Source organism: Typopeltis vanoorti, chromosome 4, assembly GCF_054136105.1.
Source record: "Typopeltis vanoorti isolate ZY-2024b chromosome 4, IOZ_Tvanoo_1.0, whole genome shotgun sequence".
Classification (NCBI taxonomy): domain Eukaryota; kingdom Metazoa; phylum Arthropoda; class Arachnida; order Uropygi; family Thelyphonidae; genus Typopeltis; species Typopeltis vanoorti.
Window position 1 is genome coordinate 95576186 of NC_143552.1, and position 22535 is coordinate 95598720.

The window sequence follows — 22535 nt, forward strand, 5'->3', positions numbered from 1 at the left end:
AAGGCCACTTACGTTTCTAGAAATTGTCGGGTTAATATCCGCCACATCTTGTGAACAGAAAGGCAGAACAATCTAGCACGACCTCTAGAAGCTAGTTTACGAACTATTTGTGATTAAGAAAAAAGTTCTGCCTATAATTTATCAAAGACGTTTACTTTTAAATAGCATTTAGCAAATATATTAAATTCTCTATGCTTAAAAATTCTTACTTTACGTTTTAATTACATTATTTTTGGCTATGAAATCACATCACCATTACTTAGAATACTTTACAATTCCATTCGTAGAATAATTAAAAATTATAAATATTTCACCAAAAAATAAAAATAAATAAATAAATAAAATAAGGACAGAAAATTAAATATTACAGCGATGTGTTGGGATAATTGATTTTAATTTATTTATTTCTTACTTTTAATTTCATTCTAATTGTTTTATTTATTTAAATTATAAAATTGACAAGAGTAAGAGAATTCGCATATCGCCACTAGGTGGCAGAAAGAAATGCATAATATGACGAATATTATAACAAAAATAATAACATTTTTTTTTTGTTTTACTATATAGTTTTCGCAATAATAATAATGTTTGACGAGAAAATTCAGATAAAATATAATAAAGGTGTCTTCCAATAATTTCTTTAAAACGGTATTTTGGCTCCTTCAGCATAAATATCAAATATTTGGCTTTACAAATCACACTGCACCACAAGAATACACAAAAAGGAAGATCCCTGCCTCCTATTCATAAAATATTATTCGAAGAATAATAAAAAATAATCAAGGAACTTTACCTTTATATAAAAAAGGAATGTGGTGGAACGAGAGCAATATTTAAAATGGATCTTCATGTGGCAGTGATTTCTTACAAATAAATAGGCCTATACATGTGCTGAATAATAACGCGAGCGCGCACACTTTCTCGCACACACACACACACACACACACACGCACGCACACAAACGTCTATCTATTTATATTATATATTTATATACAATTACACCTTTTACATATTCATATAATTAAACCTTAACAAAATATCATCTCTTGAATACCTTCGAAAAAGTTTGTGTGTTTTACGAACGGGGGGGTACCACCCCTTGGTACCGCATAATCCTTAACAAAATTAAATTATACATCACTTTCTGTTACAGGGCAAGGCAATCACTACACATTGGTCCATCTTGGATGATTTTTTAAACATCTAAAATACAAATGTAACAAGAGTAAGAAAAACCACAATCACATTTTTAGCTGCATTTTAAGGTAACATCAGCCACATACATCATCGAAAAAATGGAAGGCCACCTATTCGCCACGTGGCTTCGATATGAAAAAAATGCGTTTTTTTTTTTAACTCCCCCAAGAATAGAAAAATTGGGATGGGGAGAAGTTGGATGTGGTTCACCTGTTTGCCACAAGATGGCAGCACGGAACCTTTTCGGTGAATCGACAGTAAATTTTAAGACGGCAAGAGAAGGCTTAACATGCACACACTCAATACACCAAATGATCAGTTCTGTTGTAGAAGAAGTTGTTCGAGCTCGTCTGCGGATCGAAGAAGAAAAGCAGCAGATTCTCTGTAGCCAGCAATGAGTTGTTTTACTGCTGCAACCTCTCCTGGATTCAACGAATATTTACTGCTACTGCTGTTACTGTTTGAAGGCTTTTTCATGCTGAGATCTGTCGGCCCTGAATAATGAAACGAAAAAGATCAGCGGCTTTTGTGCGTGGCTGTTCCTGGCAGTGAAAAACACGTGCCAGAAATAAAAAAAAAATAAAATTTAAACGTTAAAAATATGCTAAAACTTGTTTACTTTTGAAATGCTTTATAAATAACTTAATCTGAAAATATAATGTTAATTGGAAACGTATTTTACTTAAAATAATAGTATTTTAAGTAAAATAATTATTTTACTTAAAATACTTCATCTTGTTCCTATAATGAAGATGGAATAAAGAGTAATGGGGACTTCAAAGCAGTTGCGCCAAATCCAAACAGCAGTACATTTCCCTTACAGTTTTTATATATCGTAGATTGTTCTGGGAAAAAGCTTCTCCCAGATCGTGGCGATCTGGGAAAAGCTTTTTGGCTTCTCCCAGATCGCCACGTTCATTGAATTATCTTTGCTTATTTTTAAATAAAATACGCCCATTTATGTCGGAAACTGCAATCTTTTAACACAATGCTAAAAGACTACTTTATACTTTTAAAAGAAAGATATTTTCAGTGGACATACTTATCTAGCAACTGTACATTATTTTTCTAGCAAGTAGAGATCAGCTGATGAACTAATACAGACATCGGTAAGGGTGACTGATGTCTGTATTAGTTCATTAGCTGAGCTGTTTCTTAGCACATTCCTGAATAGGTCAATATTGTACACACAACCTTTGGAAGCTCAGAAAAAATTAGTACAGAACATACGAAATTCGTTAGTCAACAAAAAATCGCAGCAAATACTGAAAACAGCAACACGAAAAAGATGAAGAAAAATATTGTTCTCATCAACGACTTGTTCTGAGTTTAAATTCATTGAAGGCAATATCGGTTGAACAAGCAAACGCGATGCACAACGAGGGTGCCATTTTCATAATTTCATATCACTCCCTGATCCTTTCTTAATTCTTATATGGTTACTCGAGGCGGTCATTTTGCTTCTTACTGGTTAAAAAATTCAACCAAATACCGTATGAAGAGAAATGCTAGTACCGATTGGTAAGCATTTCTGACGTATATCCTTATAGCTTTAACTAACTTAGAAATCGGAGTAGAGACTTCTAGTAGCCATCAACCCGCATTGAAGTCTTTGGCTATCAATAGTTTTAAAGGCACTCTAGAAAGGGTACCACAGACAATTGCCGCAATTTAATGTTTCTAAATCCTAACTAGTATCACTATTTGAAACAATGTGAGGTCTGTGGCCATTTTTTCTGAGATGCGAAGTTAAATCCAGTTTTCTGAGAGAAGGAAACTAATTGCTTGTGCTACAGATCGACTAACTCTGGAAAACAGGAAGAAAAAGGCCTTGGAAAAGTTTCTTTCTAGTCGATTACTAGAATCGAATCTATAACAGCCTTTCTTTTGGCATCTAGGATTACCAGAAACACTATCACTAAGCAACACGGGCGCTCCCTTTCATATACAGGGTGTTCGGGATAAATTTGACATATTTATAATTAATTATATTTTTCCGTAAGTTACATGTATTAACACACACTTCTCTTCATTTAAAAGTTTGGACCCTTCTTCATTCATATACAAGATGTCAGAAAGGATGGATAGCTGGAACCCACCTGAATCATGGAAGAGAATAACTTGTATCATGATGATTCGTGCCCGCCATCAAAATAAGGATATTACGACTGCTGCCCAATGCTCCCTGAATACAGTAAAAACAATCAGGCATGAACTACAGACTTGCAATGGTGACTACGAGGATGTAGCAAGAAGAAAGATCCCTAGCAGACGATCTGATTGCGTTCGTACAGCAGAATTCCTCGCAAATCTGCAGGAACAGGTGTTGAAGAACCCTGGCATTGGAATTCGGGCTTTGTTCGTGGAGTTGCTAACTGTAGTCAAGCCCTGGATAACAAGGGTAGCCAATGGTAGGCCGTATGTATGGCAGCAGGATTCGGCCCCTTGCCACACCTCTGGGAAAAGTCAAAAATGGTTGTCTGAAAATTTCTACGACTTCACCAGTCCAAATGTTTGGCCTCCAAACTCCCCAGACCTTAACCCCATGGATTATTTTGTATGGGGCGCAGTTGAAAAAGACACCAATCGCACTTCCAGTAATACAAAAGCCCAGTTAATGGATAAAATTAAAACAGTTTTTGCGGCCCTTCCCAGGGAGACTGTAGCATCAGCTTGTTCGAGGTTCCGAAGCAGAATTGAAGCTGTGATCGATGCTAATGGTGGTTATTTTGAGTAAATCTTGTTGATAGTATTGTAATTAACTCTGCCTGTAATGTTTTTTTGTCAATTCATTAAATTTAATAGATACAAAGAAGATTTTCTTTTTCCTTACGAAACTGTCAAATTTATCCCGAACACCCTGTACCTATCTGCAATCAAATTAAATGAATATACAGTATATATCCAGTTCTAAAGAACCTGAACAGAAACCTAACCCTGGGAATCAAAAATAAAACCAATGAAGATGAATATTATTTATCTAATACATTAATAGTATTCAAAATAATTTAGTAATTCATATAATTAGGGTTATGTAATATATGAATCGTAGGCTGGACTTGGTCGATATTCAGAATTTTGATGATACAATCAGTATTTGGTATCGTCTAATTAAAGTCAATATAACGAAGGAATGAAATCGTATTTTATAGTTTAATTATTTTCAAGATATTTAAGATTTAAAAAAATGAAAACATTATACTGTTATCATTTATGCATTATTCGACATCTACATATGCAACTTACTAAATTGCAAAAAGTAATGTCCTTTTGCAAAAAGTCTTTAATATATACACTAAAATGATACATTTCTCTTGAAAGGACCTCAATAAACATTGTGGCAACAGTTAAAACAGTGGACAATCACGATATTAACGATATAATTATTGAAAGTATTTTTTATTACAAGATATTGCAGCGAACTATATAAAAATCAACTAAATGATACTGCAACAGAAGTAATCAAAGAACTAAAAGCAATTTCGCCACCAGCAGATATCTTTGAAAATGACATCATGGAAGAGGAGGTGAATAAGGCTATAAAACATCTCAAGAATAACAAGAGTCGTGGAAATGACAACATAATAGGCGAAATGCTAAAATATGGGGGGGGGGAGAATCAGTTGCAAAAGAAATACATAAGTTATGTAATGAAATATGGAGATCAGGGTATGCCCCCGAAGATTGAAAAAAAATCGGTCTTGGTTGTTCTTCATAAGAAAGGCAGTGCTTTAGAATGCACCAATTACAGAACTATTGCATTAATGAGTCATCTTGGCAAAGTGCTGATAAAAATACTAACAGAACGCCTGAAGGGGCATATGGAGATACATCTTCTGGATGAGCAAGCCGGATTTCGACAAGATCGAAGTACAGTGCAACAAATACTCGCACTAAGAATAATAGCAGAGAAAGCTCGAAGAAAGAGCAAAAAGATATATTGCTGTTTAGTGGACTTCCAAAAAGCATTTGAAAATTTTGACCAAAATATAACATGGGCTGTCTTGAAATCCTATGGTGTGGACAATAAATGGATCCGCCTGCTGAAAGATATAAACATCCAAGCACAAGCAAAAATCAGAATAGCAGGTGAGACTGGAGATTGGTTTGCTACAAGTCAAGGCACAAGACAAGGGGACCCAATATCACCAATCATCTTCATCACACATCTGGGAAGAACACTAGATAAGATTAAAGAAGAAGGTTGAGGCATTTCAATAAATGGCATGAGAATAAACTACCTCTGCTTTGCAGATGACATCGTTCTGATTGAAGAAGACGCAGCAAGGCTGGAACAGACATTGCAAACACTATACACATAAGGAAAAAGATGTGGACTAAATGTCAACTTTGAAAAAACCTTAGCCTCTAAAAAGCTTGGTGTTATTTTCGGTTCTGAACATTACTTCTCTTCCTCTCAACTCCTAACGCTTCATAAGTCTCAGTTCCGTCCAACTTTGTAGTACTGTTCCCACATTTGGGGGTAGAGCATTCGAAATTAAGAATTCTTGATGATATTTAGAAGAGGGCAATCCGCTTAATAGATGACCTTTCCCTCAGGAACTCCCTTCAGTCAATTATCACAGGTGCTCTGTTTTAGCGCTGTGCATTTTCTATGGGTACTTCATGAGCATTGCCCCTCTGAATTAGCTGCTACCATTCATCTACTTTCTTCTAACCATAGAAGAACTAAACCTGGCCAACACCATACACTGTCCAGCTTCGAACACACCGAACTAACTTGTCATCAGCCATCCAGGTCTATTCTTTGGAACAGTCCCCTCCCCATGCCGTTTTTTCCCACCAAGTACAACCTCTCGCTCTTTAAGAAACATATCAACAGACTACATTTTAATAACCCATAACAAGATACTGTAGTGTTATAGGTCTTGTGACCTTCCATCTGTGGGGCAAACATAAAAAAAAAGTAAAGTTTTCGGAAAATGGAGCCACACAGCATTATATAGGCCATTGTGATCTTATATACAGTTGTTAGTATGCTAATACTTATAAACAGATTACAATAAGAGTTAAAATACAGATGAAAAACAACACGAAGGTTTCATTATATTAATGTTATAGTTGTGTAAGAAAGAGTAAAAATGGCAGCTTCATTACCGTCGGAATAAAGCTTATTCTGCAGGGCCTTTGAATATTATTTCAATCAATGTACAGATTGCAAGATTTTTTCCCTCTGAGTTTATAAAGTTAATGGTGTTTGAGACTTCACTGCGAAGTGAATGCAGGTCAGATTTAAAGCGAAACCTAAAAGAACATTGGAATAACTTTTACGCTTCGAAACCGTAGCGATATTACTATTTTTTTCGCTTCGTTATGTAGTTTTATTATATATTCATTTTGGAAAGTGAGTGTACTTTTGCAGCTCAGTCAGTTTTAACGAAGCGCTGGGATGAAAAGACCTAGGTTCGAATCCGGTGTAGGACGCAAATACCTTTATAAGAACTTTTCATTTGAAAGTGACTTAGCCGATCCTGTAGGAGATAGAAGGGCTTTTCTTCTACAACCAGGCAAACCGACCAGGAGAAAACACGCTATTTACACAGAGGATATATATTCAAGGCATAGGAATAACCAACTTATTCTAAAATAAAGGCTACAACGGGAAGATTGTGAGTTTGTAAGTACCCCTAATTATATACATACATACATACATACACAAACATGACAGATTCACAAAAATGTACGTTAATCTCTCATGATAATGACAGATGAAGCATAATAAACCTTAAACTAAGAATACAATACTAAAATACCAATTAAAATAATTATTTTACTACTTTTAATTCTTAATTCTTATATTATTACTCTACAACAAAAACAATAATCTCATTATTATTAAATATAAATTGGATATTTTTGGAAAGATTTAAAGATGCCAACTACTCCAAAATTCTTTACTTGTTAACACAGTATAGCATCTGTGGGGTGTATGTGTGCGTGTGGTGAGCGAGGGATTCATAACTGGTAATCTGTGTATTCCACCCACTTCTGTACTTTTATTAACCGGTTTAAATCCTTCGCTTTGTTCCCCACCTTCTGAGACACTTCGCAGTTATGAGCTTCATTCGTTATTAATCACATAGTAATATCATGGACATTGGGGAAATTACATTAGGGATTAACATCGATACATTAACTACTAATTGTAGGTGTATATATATATATACACATTCTTTATGCGAATATGAGGGATCGGTTCAATGAAGATCATTTGATGAACCAGACTCTGTACTGTCGAATGTACGGAATTTCCCCATCGCAAATAAATGTGATCGACCAAAACCTTCTAAATGGTGTTCCATCTATAAATACTTAAATCGACCGTGGCGTTCTAAACGCGATAAACTTTATGGATTCCGATTAAGTGCTTTGGTGATTAATTTAATTAGAATATCCCATAAAGATGATGTTTGCCTTTAACACCGATAAACAACTTGAAAGACCGCCGCAGAGTACACTGTAGGGCGTATCGATTAAGCTCCTTTAGTTCAATTAGCTTATATAAAAAAAAAAAAACAGGTCCGGACAGAACGAGCACGGAGCGATAGTGGACCTAAGGTTGGGTTTTGCAATTCAACCACGCTTACCATTGCTGACGTGGGCTCCGTGTGACGTCATATGATGGATATTGTTTGATGGTTGCGACAGAGATGACGAGTTTTGATTGCTTGCATTTGACACGGCGGCTCTGTAGTTTGTCGATCCAGAGTACGGCGAGGAGGGCTTCTGAGAATGGCTCGTGCCATTCACCATCACGGGTGTCGTCGTCGTGTAGGTTGCAGTGGACACCACCGGTGAGTTGAGAGAAACGGCGTTCCTGCCGTGACGAAGAGTTGTCTGAAGGATGTCGTGCGGCTGCGAAGAATGATGTGGACTTCTGGTAGGTGTAGTAGCACGCCCACGGTCTCCGTCGGCTCCAAGATGAACCAGCTGCGACGAGCTGGAACGGCCTCGTTCCACTTCGGCCTGCAAACAGATGGTAAACAATATCAGTCTCCAGAACAGCGACAGCAGTATCAGATAGCATAGAACTAGTTTTTACATGCAGTTTGCATTGCCATCTATGCGAAAAATCAATTTAATAAACAAACGTTTCGTCTTAAAATAATGAGCGTATGTAACAATATAAACAGCTATGCAACATAGAATTAGTTTGTGCCACCAGATGGCAGCACTAAATATATTTAATCTAGATTGCTTAAGAAGTATGTGAGTTTACAGTTCAACTTATCGGTTAACTTTTAAGGATATCGAAACTTTCAACAATATCAATACGGATTAATTATAAGAGATATAATGGGCTCTTTTATGATTTTTTTAGTTTATCGATGTCATGTATAATTATTCACCGAGAAAAATACTCATAGAACTAATCTTAAATGTTCACGAACTAAAATGAACAATTCATTTACAATGTTCCACAGATTCAGTTTCATCCAATTCGGCACGACGAAATGAAAAGTTAATTATTCTCAGATTTCCCCGAAATATTTCGAATACTGATTCATCTTTTACTCCCCCCGAATCAAGCCAACATTCCCTCCCAAAAGTACTAATTAAGCCAATTGCTAAACGTGATAATCGGCGCAAGCAATTTTACATACCTTTCGCGACTCATTCGCAAACGTTACAAGACGTTTTTTTTAGTTAAAAAATAGAAAAAACATTCGGTTATAACCTATCCATCATGGGTCTCATTCAAGAAACACAAAAAACTATCATTAATTAAAAAAGTAAATAAGGCCATCGCATTTTTCAGCTGTTCTCATTATGATGCAATAGTTGTACTCATGGTTGAAGGTTTTAAACTACAACGACGAAATCCACCCACCGGTAACTAACAAGAAACTAACGAACAAGTATGTACGCACCTAGAGTTAAAATCAGGCAGACATAGACAAGTAGATGGATAGATTATAACGCTGAGAAATACAAATAACTATTGACCTACCGCATTCCACAGAAAGTGCCACGCATTTTTCATCTCTAGTACCCGAATGTCCATTGTCCAGTTTTGAACTTCGTTCCTTCAAAACTTAAACGCTCGAGTTGCAAGCTCTGGGTAACAAACAGGTGAGCATAGTAGCAACAGACGCGAAGGACATCTTCTGAGATGAAACGCCAGACTCTGGCTGACGGCACAAAATGCAGACGGAACAAGCAGCGGAATCATTAACAATAATTTATCTGAAACATTACAAGAAAAACGAGTTCACCAGTCCTTACACTAGCCAACTCACCAGGCTTACCGCTATTGGCTTGAGTCCCAGACGCATGCGCTTTGCATTTTGACTCTCGTTCTGGCAGGCAGTCGCCAGAATCTGCTCCGCTAGAGCTGAGGTAAGGTGTGGATGTGCTGAGCGAGCCTGAAAAGAGAACAACAGAGTGAGCGACATCGGTAGCCACCTGAGCCCTTCTACATATGCAACAGTTTGAGGCATCAGGTGTGTGTGTGTGTGTGTGTGTGTGTGGAGATGAGAGGATAAATATTTCAAAAAGGATTGGCAAGTGCTACTGGTTTATGCGAATATTTATTTGTGATCTTTTACCGGCATGTATGTCTACTCTAATATATTCCTTGCACGGAAAAGAAGCTACTTTTAAATAATTTACTGCATGCGCTGAACATACTCATTTGTAAGCAACTATCATCATTTCCACACGACTCAGATTTACATAAAACTCGTGCACACACACACACACACACACACACACACACACACACACACACACACACACACACACACACACACACACACACACACACACACACACACACACACACACACACCACATAAATAAAAGTTATATGTTTTGACATAAAGAAAGAGTAACAGAAATAAAAGTTTGGTTTCCTTTATAGAGTTAAGACAAGGGGGATGAGTTAAGGGTTAAATAATACTCCTGTAAAGGGAAAACGCGGAAAGTTCTCAAGACATTTCAGGCCTTCAATCAGCAGCTTTGTGGTGATCATACACACTGGAAGGTGAAAATCATCTACCATCTGAAGATAGTTACAAGCATCTATGCCACCATGGAATTTGAATTTACAATAATAACAAAAAGGCGAAGATACAGACGCTTGGGAAGCACTCGTGTCTTCTAAACAGCGCAAGCTAAGGCAACTCCGATGCCCAGGGTTGAATTCTCATAAGCTCTATGATCGCATTTTCGAAACTTTCAAAGTTTCTACATATATTTGGCTGCGAAATAAGGTTAGATATTTAATGTATCCTATTTATATTAATGAATGTACAGCTCTTAGATTGGAGCTAAAAGGATATTAACGTCATATGCAAAGTTCCAGAGTCTATGGACCTACGTATGAACAACCTTTCGAAAACTCGATATAAGGAGCGATTCCTCTTTTTTTACATCAGTATACGTAAAAAAAGCTTTTTTTATATATATCCATAGCACATCCATACGATAGAAATCAAACAAATTCAGAAATGCTCTTTCCAGCAGACCTAAAAGCACTGCCTTCCATTTCAGTGTATTAGGAACAATAACAGAGCAATTAAAAATAACAGAATTTTGACGAGCCTTTATTAGCAATCACTGTTACAAAGCTTCTGGCGGATATTTCTGGAACTACAAAAGTTTACTCGTGAAATTCTCTCCCACAACTCCAGTGCGGTTTACGAATCAAATCGAAAATGACATCTGTAAGGTTTACTTTTAGAACAAACGTTACTTCTATGAATGACTATAAGTAAATGCTGCTTCTCTTAATAAAGAACAAGAATTTGCAACAATTGAGAAATAACACACGTGTTTCTTTTCATTCACCGAATAAAAAAGGTTAAGGAATTAAATATCTCTAGGGATTTTAAAAAAAGGCCGATTATGAATCTGTTACATCTCTTTAGAAGGATTCAAAGAAATATGATCCAAAGCATTTATCGAATGTTTTTTCAAGATAAATTCACGCCAGTTTTTTAAATTTTCCGTCATTTTTTAGAGCTATGATTTTCAAAATTCTCAGGTAACTTTACAGATAAAAAAGAAACACTTCAAATCCTTAGATTTTTCTTTTGTGTCACTGCTTTATATGGAAATATTTTATAAAGAAATATAAGCCTACGTAACTTATATTGTGAACTCTAAATTAAAAAAAAAACGCACACTCTAGAAACTCAGATATAGAACATATATATATATATATATATATGTTCTATATATACACATGTATATATAGAACATATACACTGCTTGGAAAGAAGTCAACGGATACCATGGTGTGAGGAACCAACGACGACCGCAGATCCTACGGGGCATACTTTCCACTTAGCGATCAATGAGAATTTTGGACCATTCTTCTTGTACGCATGTAATGAGGTCCTGGTTGCCGTGGGGCGGATGTTCTTTGACCCCACCAGACACTCCAGTTCATCCCAATGTTCAGTAGGGTTGAAATCAGAGCATTGTGGAGGACAGTTGTGTGATGACGTTAATGTTCACAAACCACGCATTAGCAGCAGCAGCAGCTTTATGAGAGGGTGCATTGTCGTGCTGAAAGAGACCATGGTCAGTTCCGTAGAAATGACAAAAAGCAGGAAACATCGCATTGTCCAGAATGTTCAGATATCTCGTGGAGTTCACTGTTCGTGTCACCACAAACAGAGGTCAGCGACCAAACCAGGAAAAATAGGACCATACGATCACACCGCCACCTTCGAATTTCATAGTTGGGGTTACGCATTCTGGTAAGAGCGTTCACCAGGCATCTACCGCATCCACACCTGTCCATATGTTTTCGGTGGAGAGCGGAGCGTTATTCGACTCTTCATAACATAGCTTTCCAAGCTTCTACATCCTACTGTACACGCTCTTTGCACCACTGAAGAGAACGCTGCATGTTGGTTCCGGTAACATAACGTGGGTCTTGCATATTGCGGTCCTACAATGGAAACTCATGTTGTGAGCCTCGGTTTTCCATTTTTTTGAGTAGATTCGTGTTCCAGTCGCTGCCCGGAACTCCGCATTCAACTTGTTCCCGACGAATGGCGGTTTTTACATATTATCCTTCGTAGTAGCACCCTACGGTCACGTTCGGTGAGTTATCCACTGCGGGTAGCACTTGACACCCTGCGCTTCCATCACAGTATAATATCACTGATTGTTGACCTGGGATGGCCCAATTTATCAGTAGTTTGCTGAACAAATAGGCCTGCCTGATTGCATCCTATCACAAAGCATCTTTCATACTGTTTCAGTTCCCTTTTTGCAGCCATTTCATCCGGACAGAGTTATAGTGACTAGGGAGCATCATATTCCTCCAGTTTATACCGACTACAATCAAGTGACTCGTTACATGGCACGATGCACCTTACCCGAGAGTAATACATCTATGTATTACTCTCATCACATATCCTGCACTACTTTACATAATAATAAACGACTTTAGCACTTCATCCAAAGTCAATATCCCCATTCTTCCATAAAAGGATCAACCGACAGAAGTGTGAGGATGTTTCAAATCAAGAAAAGCATAGCAAATGGACACTACATAAAGTACAATATTGTCTCGTGAAGTTGCACAACACACAAGAAAATCAACCACTGATATCAACAGCGCAGAATCAACACGAGGAATGGCAGTACATCATTTTATAATCGGATGGGCTAGTGTGGGTAGAAGGGATTCCTAGGAATCTTTTAAGCCCAAATGCGTCATCTCAACTGTGTAGTTTTGTGGCTGTTGTGTAGTGGTTTGGAGTTTTGCTGATATAGACATCATCCTTACAGAGAATACTTCTGGATAGTGCAGCTATTCCTATAATGTAGGAATTTTACCGAACAGTTCCAAGTCCCTTTCAAAATGGTGATGCGTCAAAGTCATACTTCAAATGCTGCTGCGCATGTTTGAGAGAATCGGACTTTCTCAAAACATGGAATTCGAAGCCTGAACAATCCATACTTTAACCAGAAATGGAATACCTTTGGGAAGAACTGGAACGTAAGATGGGGCCAGACCAGGATGTCTAGCTGGTGGTTTTACCGAAGTAAAAATATTGCAAAACACGCTACTCATGTTACTCAAAATGGTGGCGACTAGAAAGGTGAAAAGTGTGACAAGGGCTAAAGGACTAACACGCTATTGAAATGTGTGCAGGTAAATTTTTCTGGATTTTTTCAACATAACACACACACACACACACACGGTATTTCCATCCACCGGAAATTCAAAGTACCACTGTCTCATTTCATATGATAACTTTCTAAACTTGGATCATATTTCCCTACATAAATAAATGAAACAGTTTTTAATAAATTAATTTTATTTTAAGCATGAAGAGTAACTCACCACATCCCAGCCGCTGTGGTCCCTAGCTCTCTTATTCCTCCTACAAGATTTCAAATACGTTCGTATTCGTTTTCGAGCTCTTTCACCAAATTCGGGAAACTGCCGTGCGCACGAGTCGATTATAGCTTGAACCTTGTCTTTTGGCTGTCGGGAAATTGGAACCATCCGGTCCAGATTCTCGTCAACAAAAAGCCGCACAAACATCTAAAGAAAAATTAGAGAAATATTAAATATTCGAGAATCGTTTTTGCTATGATTTAAGCAAATGTACTCAAACTAATAATGTTAGATGGATCCTTACAAAAAGAAATTATTACCGCTTATAGTTCATAATCAAGCATTACATGGTTATATTTCTTAATCTTTGCCGCAGTAACCCCCCCCCCCCAAAAAAAAAACGAAATAGCAACTGTATTTCATCATTAAATGCATTTTCAGAAGTGGTCCTAGCATCTGAAACGGTTTTCATTTATAATTTGGGACTGCATATTGCAGGTGTTTTCAGGGACGTCTTTAGTGAGAGGAAAACTGTTATAGCTAGACAGACTTAGACTAATATGCATTCACGGTTAGCTTTATATTTTAGTGTATCTGAAAGGAAAAATTACTGTTCTATCACGATAAATCTTAAAATGATTAAATGTTAATTTTATAGTACAACCTACAAATTAGAGGTCTGTTCTTTTTTTTTTTTTTTTTATTTGCACATCTGTGTATATATTCTGTAAATAAGAGAGAAAAAAATATTTTTTTAATGGTAGTTCTCAAACTGAATGGAACTATCCAAAGTCCTTTATATGACAAGAATAACTTGCCTAAATAGCAATGATAAGTCTCTAATTCAGTTGGTAAGTCCTTTGGTTGGAAAGATCGGAAAGATTCGAAACCTCTGAGTAACCTTTATCAGATGTTTTCAATCAAGTGGTAGTTAGATGGTCTCATATGGAGGTGAAAAGGTTTCTCTGGGAAACGTGAATTTTTTTTTTTTGTCTGGAAAACAGGCTCCACACATATTTATATAGACTTATCTACAGATTAATACACATATCTATAGGCATAAATATTAGCGGTTAGGGGATATTAGCAAAGAAGTGGCTTGCTGGTTGCATTAATTCACAGTGATCCTTGAGTAGGGGGCTCAATCATTCCTAAGGGACGGATGGGTTGAAAAAGAAAAAAAAAACAATAAAGAGACACGGGCTTTGTCTTGGTGCTTTAAAATTACTTTAGTCGCGTATAGGATTCCATGTTTCTCAGTCAAAGTTTGCGCTACTCAAAATAACATGACACTGGTGATTACCATGTATTATTGATATATTGATAGATGTTAATTAACCTCTCCTGTGGTGAATTTAACAATATCTTCATGTAATTACCTCCTACACATTTCAATGATCTATAGCATATACATATGACTACACAAGTAGTCATATGTATATGACTACTTTCTCTCTTGACTCAACTCAAAATAGTTGAGTCAAGAGAGAAAGTAATTGCTTAAAGATATTTAGTGAAATGTCAAAATGACTTCGAGATATGATAGTTCATTTATTTATAATTTTTTCATTGTATATCTTCCAAATTAGTCCATCTGAGGTCGGATAAACGAGCTAGCCGATTAAGTGAGTACTACGTGAGTGCGGATTTTCGGTCATTACTAAACATAATCGAATATAAAAAAAATTATCTTACGTTGAACGCCTTTAATCTTTCTGGATCGTATTTGTTGATGTCTATCTTATCGGAATCGTCATCATCTTCGTCGTCGTCTTCGTCTTTTGTACCACCCGAGAGCTCATCAGGAGTGGCCGAAGTATCACGCTTTACACATCCAACGCAAGGACTCTGTAGATATGAAAAAGAACGGAGAAATAACACGTTTTCACCCAGCGATGGTCATTGATTACAGTTAGGAACAACATTTTTCTGCATATTTGTAATACTCTAGTTGAAATTAAACGAAATACCTTCCTCATACCAGCACATCGTCACTCACCATGGCTCTGTCATAAGAGTGGTCCTGATGGCTCCGTATGTACTCGACTTTGGTCATATTGATTGGTTCTTCCGATGACCAGTGTAAGCGCTCATTTTCGTGGTGCACGCTAGTCATATCCAAAGGACAGTCGGCAACACTAACGTTGTGCTCATTTGGGAGATCGGACATCGTGTGGTTATCTCCATCTTCGACCACTGCAAAAGGAACGACACCTTGAACAACGAAAATCTCAGTCTTGTCTCATATATTTTATGAAATATATGAGACAAGAAAATAAACGAAAATATTATTTTTAAGAACTTTCTGAGGTATTTATTTTGTGAAGTTAGTACATTACTTGTAATCTAATAAATATTTATTTCGAGAAGTTACAAAAACATTAAAAAGAAATGTAATATAAAATTATTTAAGTTTATTAGTATGTGTGTGTGTGTGTGTGTGTAACAAATTCTATAGTGATATTTAAGCATTATGAGCGAATTTATCATCGCGAATGTACAGCAATTTGTGTTGTATATTAAGAGATATTTACCTTCTTCGGAATGGCAGTCATATTGCTGCTCCGTACTCTCGTTCTCCGGCGTCTGAGCGCCTTCACTAATTTCACTCTCGATGTCCTCGGAATCCTGCTAGTTTTTTTAAAAAAAGGGAGAGGAAGAAAAAGAAAGAAGAATGCGTATTAGCATTCTTGCCTTGCAAAGCAAATGTCAGACAGTATAACTACTTAATGTCTTAAATGGTTTTTGGTTTGTTTTGTTTCATTTCGTTCCTTTAAAAGATGTGTATACAGAAAACTTTTTCACTCACCATGGTTCTGATGGCACTGAATGTATTCGACACGCACACACAAGGATGCCTAAGCCGAGAAGAACAGCAGGAGTTGGGTTTCTCATGCCAATCCAAGTCACTAACTACAAGTCGGCGGCTGGTCCTCAAACAATCAATTATGTTTATGCAGATTTAAAGTAAAAAATTAGATGGCGTGAATTGTCCTCAAAACCCAAGAAAAAGCGAATTATATTGAACATTATTGAAATTTTCCTTTGCTAGCAAAAATACCTAGCAACGGAGAGATCCTGATCAACTTCATGAAGAGTAGAAATTCAGATGATAAACATCACCTGAATTCAGTATAATAATGGATAGAATATTTCACAATTATTCACACATGCACAGAATATTCTACGCTTCAAGTTACTCATAAGTAGTTTTTCAATTCCGAAGTGCACTTCGCACCTCGTGAATGACTGACATAGCGTTTTCGCACTGCCTCCCTGAGCCAATTGTTACTATTCATTATCCCCAGGCTTCCATTGACACGTTTTCGGTGGCGAAGGGTTTCTAAAACCCCATTCATACTTGGCTGTAGAATACTATGTATTCTAAAGCCTCTGTTGACGTACTTCGAATGATGAAAATTCAAGTACGGTGATTAAGAGATTAAGTGTAGTAGCGAGTTTAGAGGAAATCCTCCCTGAGATTTAGCATGACATAATCATTGATGTGCTTTGTTGTTGATTTCAGTAGGATAATCCCAACACGACATTGTTCGTTATCCTGAATTGTAATAATTCGTAATATTTAGCAGACAGAAAGCCTTTCGAACACGAAACACAATGTTGAATTTAAAATAAACCTTAATTTGATTCACAATAAAATGTTATAACTCGAATTGGGAGCTAACTTTCTGGTTTACTTTTCTGAAATGTTTAATTTTAAAGTAAAATAATTTTTCTGCTGATACCTAAGATCCAGATCCACCTTTTAGAAATATTTTTCGTTTCTTTGACTGTTATGTAGTTATATTATAACGAGGGGGATCCGCCCCCTGGCGCCTACGGCGCCCTCCCCCGTGTTCCGGACTGGTAGGCCAGTTCTCCTTGAATTCTGATGACTCGAATTTCGAAGAGTCGAAAGGGGGTTCCTTCCCACCCCTGGCACCTACGGCAAACAAACCCCCGAGTTCCAGAATGGTAGGCCGGTTCTCCTTGAATTCTGATGACTCGAAAGGGGATTTCCGCCCTCCACCCCTGCACCTACGGCACCCAACCCCGAGTTCCGGACTGGTAGGCCGGTTCTCCCCTGAGTTTCAAATAACTTGAAAAAAACGTTACACAAAAAAAGTGACAGAAAAACGTTACACAAAAAGGCTTATCATTTTATATATATAGGGTAGATACATTACAACACGTGATCAATTTTAGCTATGGTGGTGGTGAAGTGAGAGTCATGCTGACGATTGTTTTGGATACCACAAGTACGCAGTTTAAGCTGACGAATCTTTCTTACTATATGAGCAGTAAATCCACTCAAGACCAAGTTTTTAATAATTGGCGTATTTTTGCCTGTTAAATGCAGCTGTCTTCTAGCCAGTTTGCCTGTTTTAGGGAATAATAATCAAAATAATCAATTACCAGGAGTAGAAACCCTGTCACCATCTCATAAGGGCGAATTAATTATCTTCAGATGAAACATTTTATAAACCTTTCTCGTATCATAAATGGGAATCTACCGTAGGTCAGCTGAGAGCAAATGATGCGATATGCTTGCTACTATTCTAACGAGACGTTAAATCAACATGGGCAAAATAATGCAAAAATTAAAAACTTCATACATACATACATCTTCAAGGCCCACCTTTCCTAATTGGGTTGTGGGGGCAACAGCTGCAAGAGGAACTTCCAATGGTCACGATCTTCTGTCACCAAGCTCAGGTGTTCTGGTGGGATTCCCTAACATGTCCACCCAAGGTTTTGGACATAATCTATTCAGCGAGTCCTTGGCCTTTCACGTGGCCTCCCACCCTCTGGCTTGGCAAAGAGGGCCTGCTGAAGGAGCCTCTCTTATGGCATTCTGACTAGGTGCCCGTAACAACGTAACTGTGATCTCTCAACATGAAGAAGCAGCGGTTGAGTATTGAGGGTTCCCGAATTGCAGAGCTTCTGACTCTGTCGAGTCTTGTCAGCCCCGCAACCTCGAAGGAACCTCATTTCAGCTGCTTGGATTCGTGTCCGCATTCTTTCGGTCATTACCCAACTCTCATGCCCATAGGTGAGGATAGGGACATAGACTGTATTGAAGACAGCCAGCTTTGCCTTCTGGCTTAACTCCCGCTTCAATACTACCGAAAGGCCAAGCTCCCGCAATATTGAGCTTCCTAAGTCAATTCGAGTATCTAGCTCTTCGAGTAGTCTATTCGAGTATCTACATCTCACTTTCCATCACTCGTGAATATGGACCCAAGGTATTTAAGCTTCTCCACCTGCCTCAGTGGGATTCCACTCACATGTAGAGTGCACTGGGATGGTTGTCCTGAGACCACAAATGTTTCAGTTTTGGCCACACCGATCTTCATTCCGGCGTCTGCACAAACAGCTACAAACCTATCCAGGGTCCGCGAGGTCATCTGTGGAAGAGCTAAGCAGAACTAGGTCATCTGCAAAAAGCAGACGTCCTATGCTACATCTTACAATTCTGACACACTCACTGCCTCGGCTGTGCCTATCAATCCAGTTCATAAATATTATGAAAAGGAGGGGTGACAAAACACACCCTTGGCGGAGGCCAACGGAGACTGTGAAAGGTTCAGACTTTGTGCTGTTTACCCTGACACAAAACTCTGGGCATTCATACAGGGACTCGATGGAAGCTAATAGTTGGCCATCCACTCCATACTCCTGTACTACTTGCCAAAGCTTATCCCGAGGAACCCGGTCACATGCCTTCTCCAAGTCCACAAAACATGTGTAGACATTCTTGGCATATTCCCAAGATTTCTCAAAGACTTGCCGTAAAGTGAAGATTTGGTCAGTTGTGCTTCTACCAGGACGAAAGCCACATTGTTCTTCCTGGAACTTTGACTCAACTATGCTCCTGCATCGTCTTTCCAAGCACCTAGCATACACTTTCCCAGGCAGGCTGAGCAGACAGATGCCACGATAGTTACTGCAATCCTTCTGGTCTCCCTTCTTGAAGACTCGTATTATTATGCCTGTCTGCCATTACTTTGGTGCTCGCCCAGATATCCAAGCAGCCTGACACACTCGAGTCAGCCAGAGAACACCGTCTCGATTTAAGGCTTTTAGCATTTCGGGCCGAATTTTATCATCGCCAGCAGCCTTGCCCAATTTTAGCGATTTTATTGCTAAATGGACCTCTTCTGCTGGGAGACTAGTCATCGCCCTGATCTGCACCTCTTGGATGTCCACAACTGCTGAGCCACCCGGGTTAAGCAGGCTCTCAAAGTATTCCCTCCATCTGTGGAGGATATCCTTCTCAGTTGTTAAAAGTGCACCATCAGAGGCCTTAATTGCCCTTGCTGTGCACAATTCCCTCCCTCGAAGGCGGTGGATTGTTTGCCAGAATATTTTGTTTGCATTTGTATAGGATGGGTCTAATCTTTCTCCAAAGGATTCCCAAGCCTTTTGCTTTGCTGTCTTTACTGCCTTAGCAGCAGCGTTAAACTTCATTTATGAATTTTTTTTCCATATTCAAACTAATATAATTCCCTCATGTATTGCATTCAACCATTCCTTTTTCAAATAGTAAGTGTTGACAGCAGATAAGTATCCAAAAAAAAAAAAAAATTCCGAAATTTTAAGATAAAACACAATTTTGAAGATCGTGAATTACAAACATATTTTTGGTGAGGCAGAATACAAGTTGGTTTTTATTTCTACAGGGAGTGAATATATTTTTATAAATGATTTTTAAATGTTTTCACGGAATAGAGAATTAAATTCATAAACAATTTATAGATGAATTGTAAACCAAAAACAAAAAAAACACTTCTATTTCGCTTTGAGATATATAAGTCATCTGCGAATAGATTGATATATTTTGAATAAAATACTATTTCAATCTACGGTGTTGATTCTCAGACTAAACAAAGGTCGGACTGTAGCTTTTGTGGAAAAAGCAGATTGCATTTTACATGGAATAATTCTCGACACGCAAATATTTGTCTACAATCTCTGACTTATTGCTCTCTGAATTCAGATATCCCTCCTGACTTATCTGATTGTCTCTGAAATGTAAATTTCTGCAATAATAGTTTGTGAGTACAAATACTCATGAACTGTCAGGTTACATTCCTCGTTCGCTTCCAAGTTCATAACTTAATCTATCTTCCCTCTTTCAGAAGAGATTAGAAGAAATGCCAAGGTATTTTCTGTCAGCAATAATCTAACACAAACTGCACATCAACCCACTAAAGTACCAGATAATTTTCACTACCCCCCCCCCCCAATGCCCAGGACCTTTTCTTAATTATCTATCTTTTACAAGTATGATGCAGATGTCAACTCCCCGTTTGGAAACTTAGACTAATAATCCCCTCCCCCCATGTGCTGCATTCAACCATTCCTTTTTTCAAATAGAAAGTGTTGCTATGACATTTTTTATTAAAAAAAATAAACTTGGTTTATTTTTTTACGGAATATCCTTCGTGCAATTAACATCGGTCTATTGTTCCTTTGCACTGCGATATTGCCAAACAGTGGAATCACCTACATGAGTTTTTACTTCTTTCAATGGTCTGATTATTTGTTTTTTTAAACCAAAGCTTTTTTAAACGAAACGCCAGTAATCATTCGTACTATTTCCACCAAAAATTTCACTCTTATCGGCGTCTTGGATCTTCAACGAATATGCAAAAAGACAGTTGAAAAAACGTAATTTACCCATGAGCCACATAATCGCAATTGCTCGAGAGAAAAACTCCGGCTTAGCATTTAGTCTGTACTGAAAACAAAATCTACAAAAAAAAAAAAAAAAAAAAAATCCGACTTTGAAAGGGCTACATTCAGAAAACTTTCTTCTTGTTCAAACAGCATTTGACCCTCTGGTCAAATTCCCTTTTTAAGTCTCTGAGAATGACATTTTGTGCTTGGATACTTGCATCGCTTTATCTCTCTCTCTCTCTCATCCAGCTAATAATACCATTGTTACATCATTTATTATGAAGCGATGTTATAACGATATCATCAGTGACTGACTATCAAGCAATTGCCATCCATTTACAAATTTCGCTACGCTATTTTTCTCATGTATTTTCTTTTGCCAGAAACACATTAGAAGAATGCTTAACAGTTTTGATATCAACAGTAATCTACTGATGATGATGTTTCCTAAAATTTGTTGCTTCAGAATCTCATCCAACATTACCTACTTCTGAACACAAGCCATGTCAAGTTTCAGAGAAACTCGTGGTCACTCCCGACACTTCCAGAGCATTTGATCGGATTTGGCACAGACAAAGTGTGATCAGCAAACTATAATCTTATAGTCTGCCTTACAATTTCCTCTGGTCATTCACTGCGTAGATGGTTTCCTCTTTGCTTTTCCCTTAGTATTCCTAGTATGAAATAACCTTCGCTCACCGATTTCAGATCCTGTCCTAGTTTTGCTGGTGACAGCGTATTCCATTTCTTTTTTTCATTAGGAGCTTCATAGCTCATGGTATCTAGGATGCCATTTGACTGGAAATACTTATATTCGTGTCTCCCTTCGAGGATAAGGGTTTTTCAATTGAAGGTAAGTTCATCGGAGACGAAAGGAATTTTTCCTCGCGAAAAACCGGCAAACCGACCCAGAGAACATGCGCAATTAGCAGACATAATACACTAGCCGCTTATGTGCTTCGACCGTTATTAGAAATAACCTTTCTGTATCCTTGCAACAAAATTTTCTGTCTCCAAAAATTTTTGTAAGGTCTCAATACCACATTTGAATATAATCATCGAGATGTTTTGGATAACTAGTGTACGTACGAACTGAAAAAAATCTAAATCGAATCAAATAGGTGTGTTGTATTTTGAGAAAAAAACCTACTGTTAGTTGTTAACATTAGCAAATTTTATGCCAACCATGATAAACATACTTTTCCTAGCGTACATAAAATAAGCTACTTTAAGTCACCTTTGCTGAGTACTGGATGATGTCATGTAAGCATCTTTGAATTTCAAACTTGAACGCCAATAATTTTTATTAAAATTTTTAGATGTTGTG

General features: G+C 37.6%; 1 protein-coding gene across 1 annotated transcript in view; it reads right to left on the reverse strand.

The window, feature by feature from the left end:
* Positions 1-1512: 1512 nt before the first annotated feature.
* The window catches only part of LOC150107511 (nucleolar protein 4-like), a 151706-nt gene continuing 130683 nt past the window's right edge, over positions 1513-22535 (reverse strand). The window contains exons 6-12 of the mRNA XM_090392118.1: positions 16060-16156; positions 15525-15721; positions 15221-15373; positions 13529-13732; positions 9468-9584; positions 7806-8184; positions 1513-1691 (exon numbers count right to left, since the gene is read on the reverse strand). Coding sequence (XP_090248244.1) covers positions 1513-1691; positions 7806-8184; positions 9468-9584; positions 13529-13732; positions 15221-15373; positions 15525-15721; positions 16060-16156 — 1326 coding nt within the window. The remainder of the gene's footprint in view (positions 1692-7805; positions 8185-9467; positions 9585-13528; positions 13733-15220; positions 15374-15524; positions 15722-16059; positions 16157-22535) is intronic.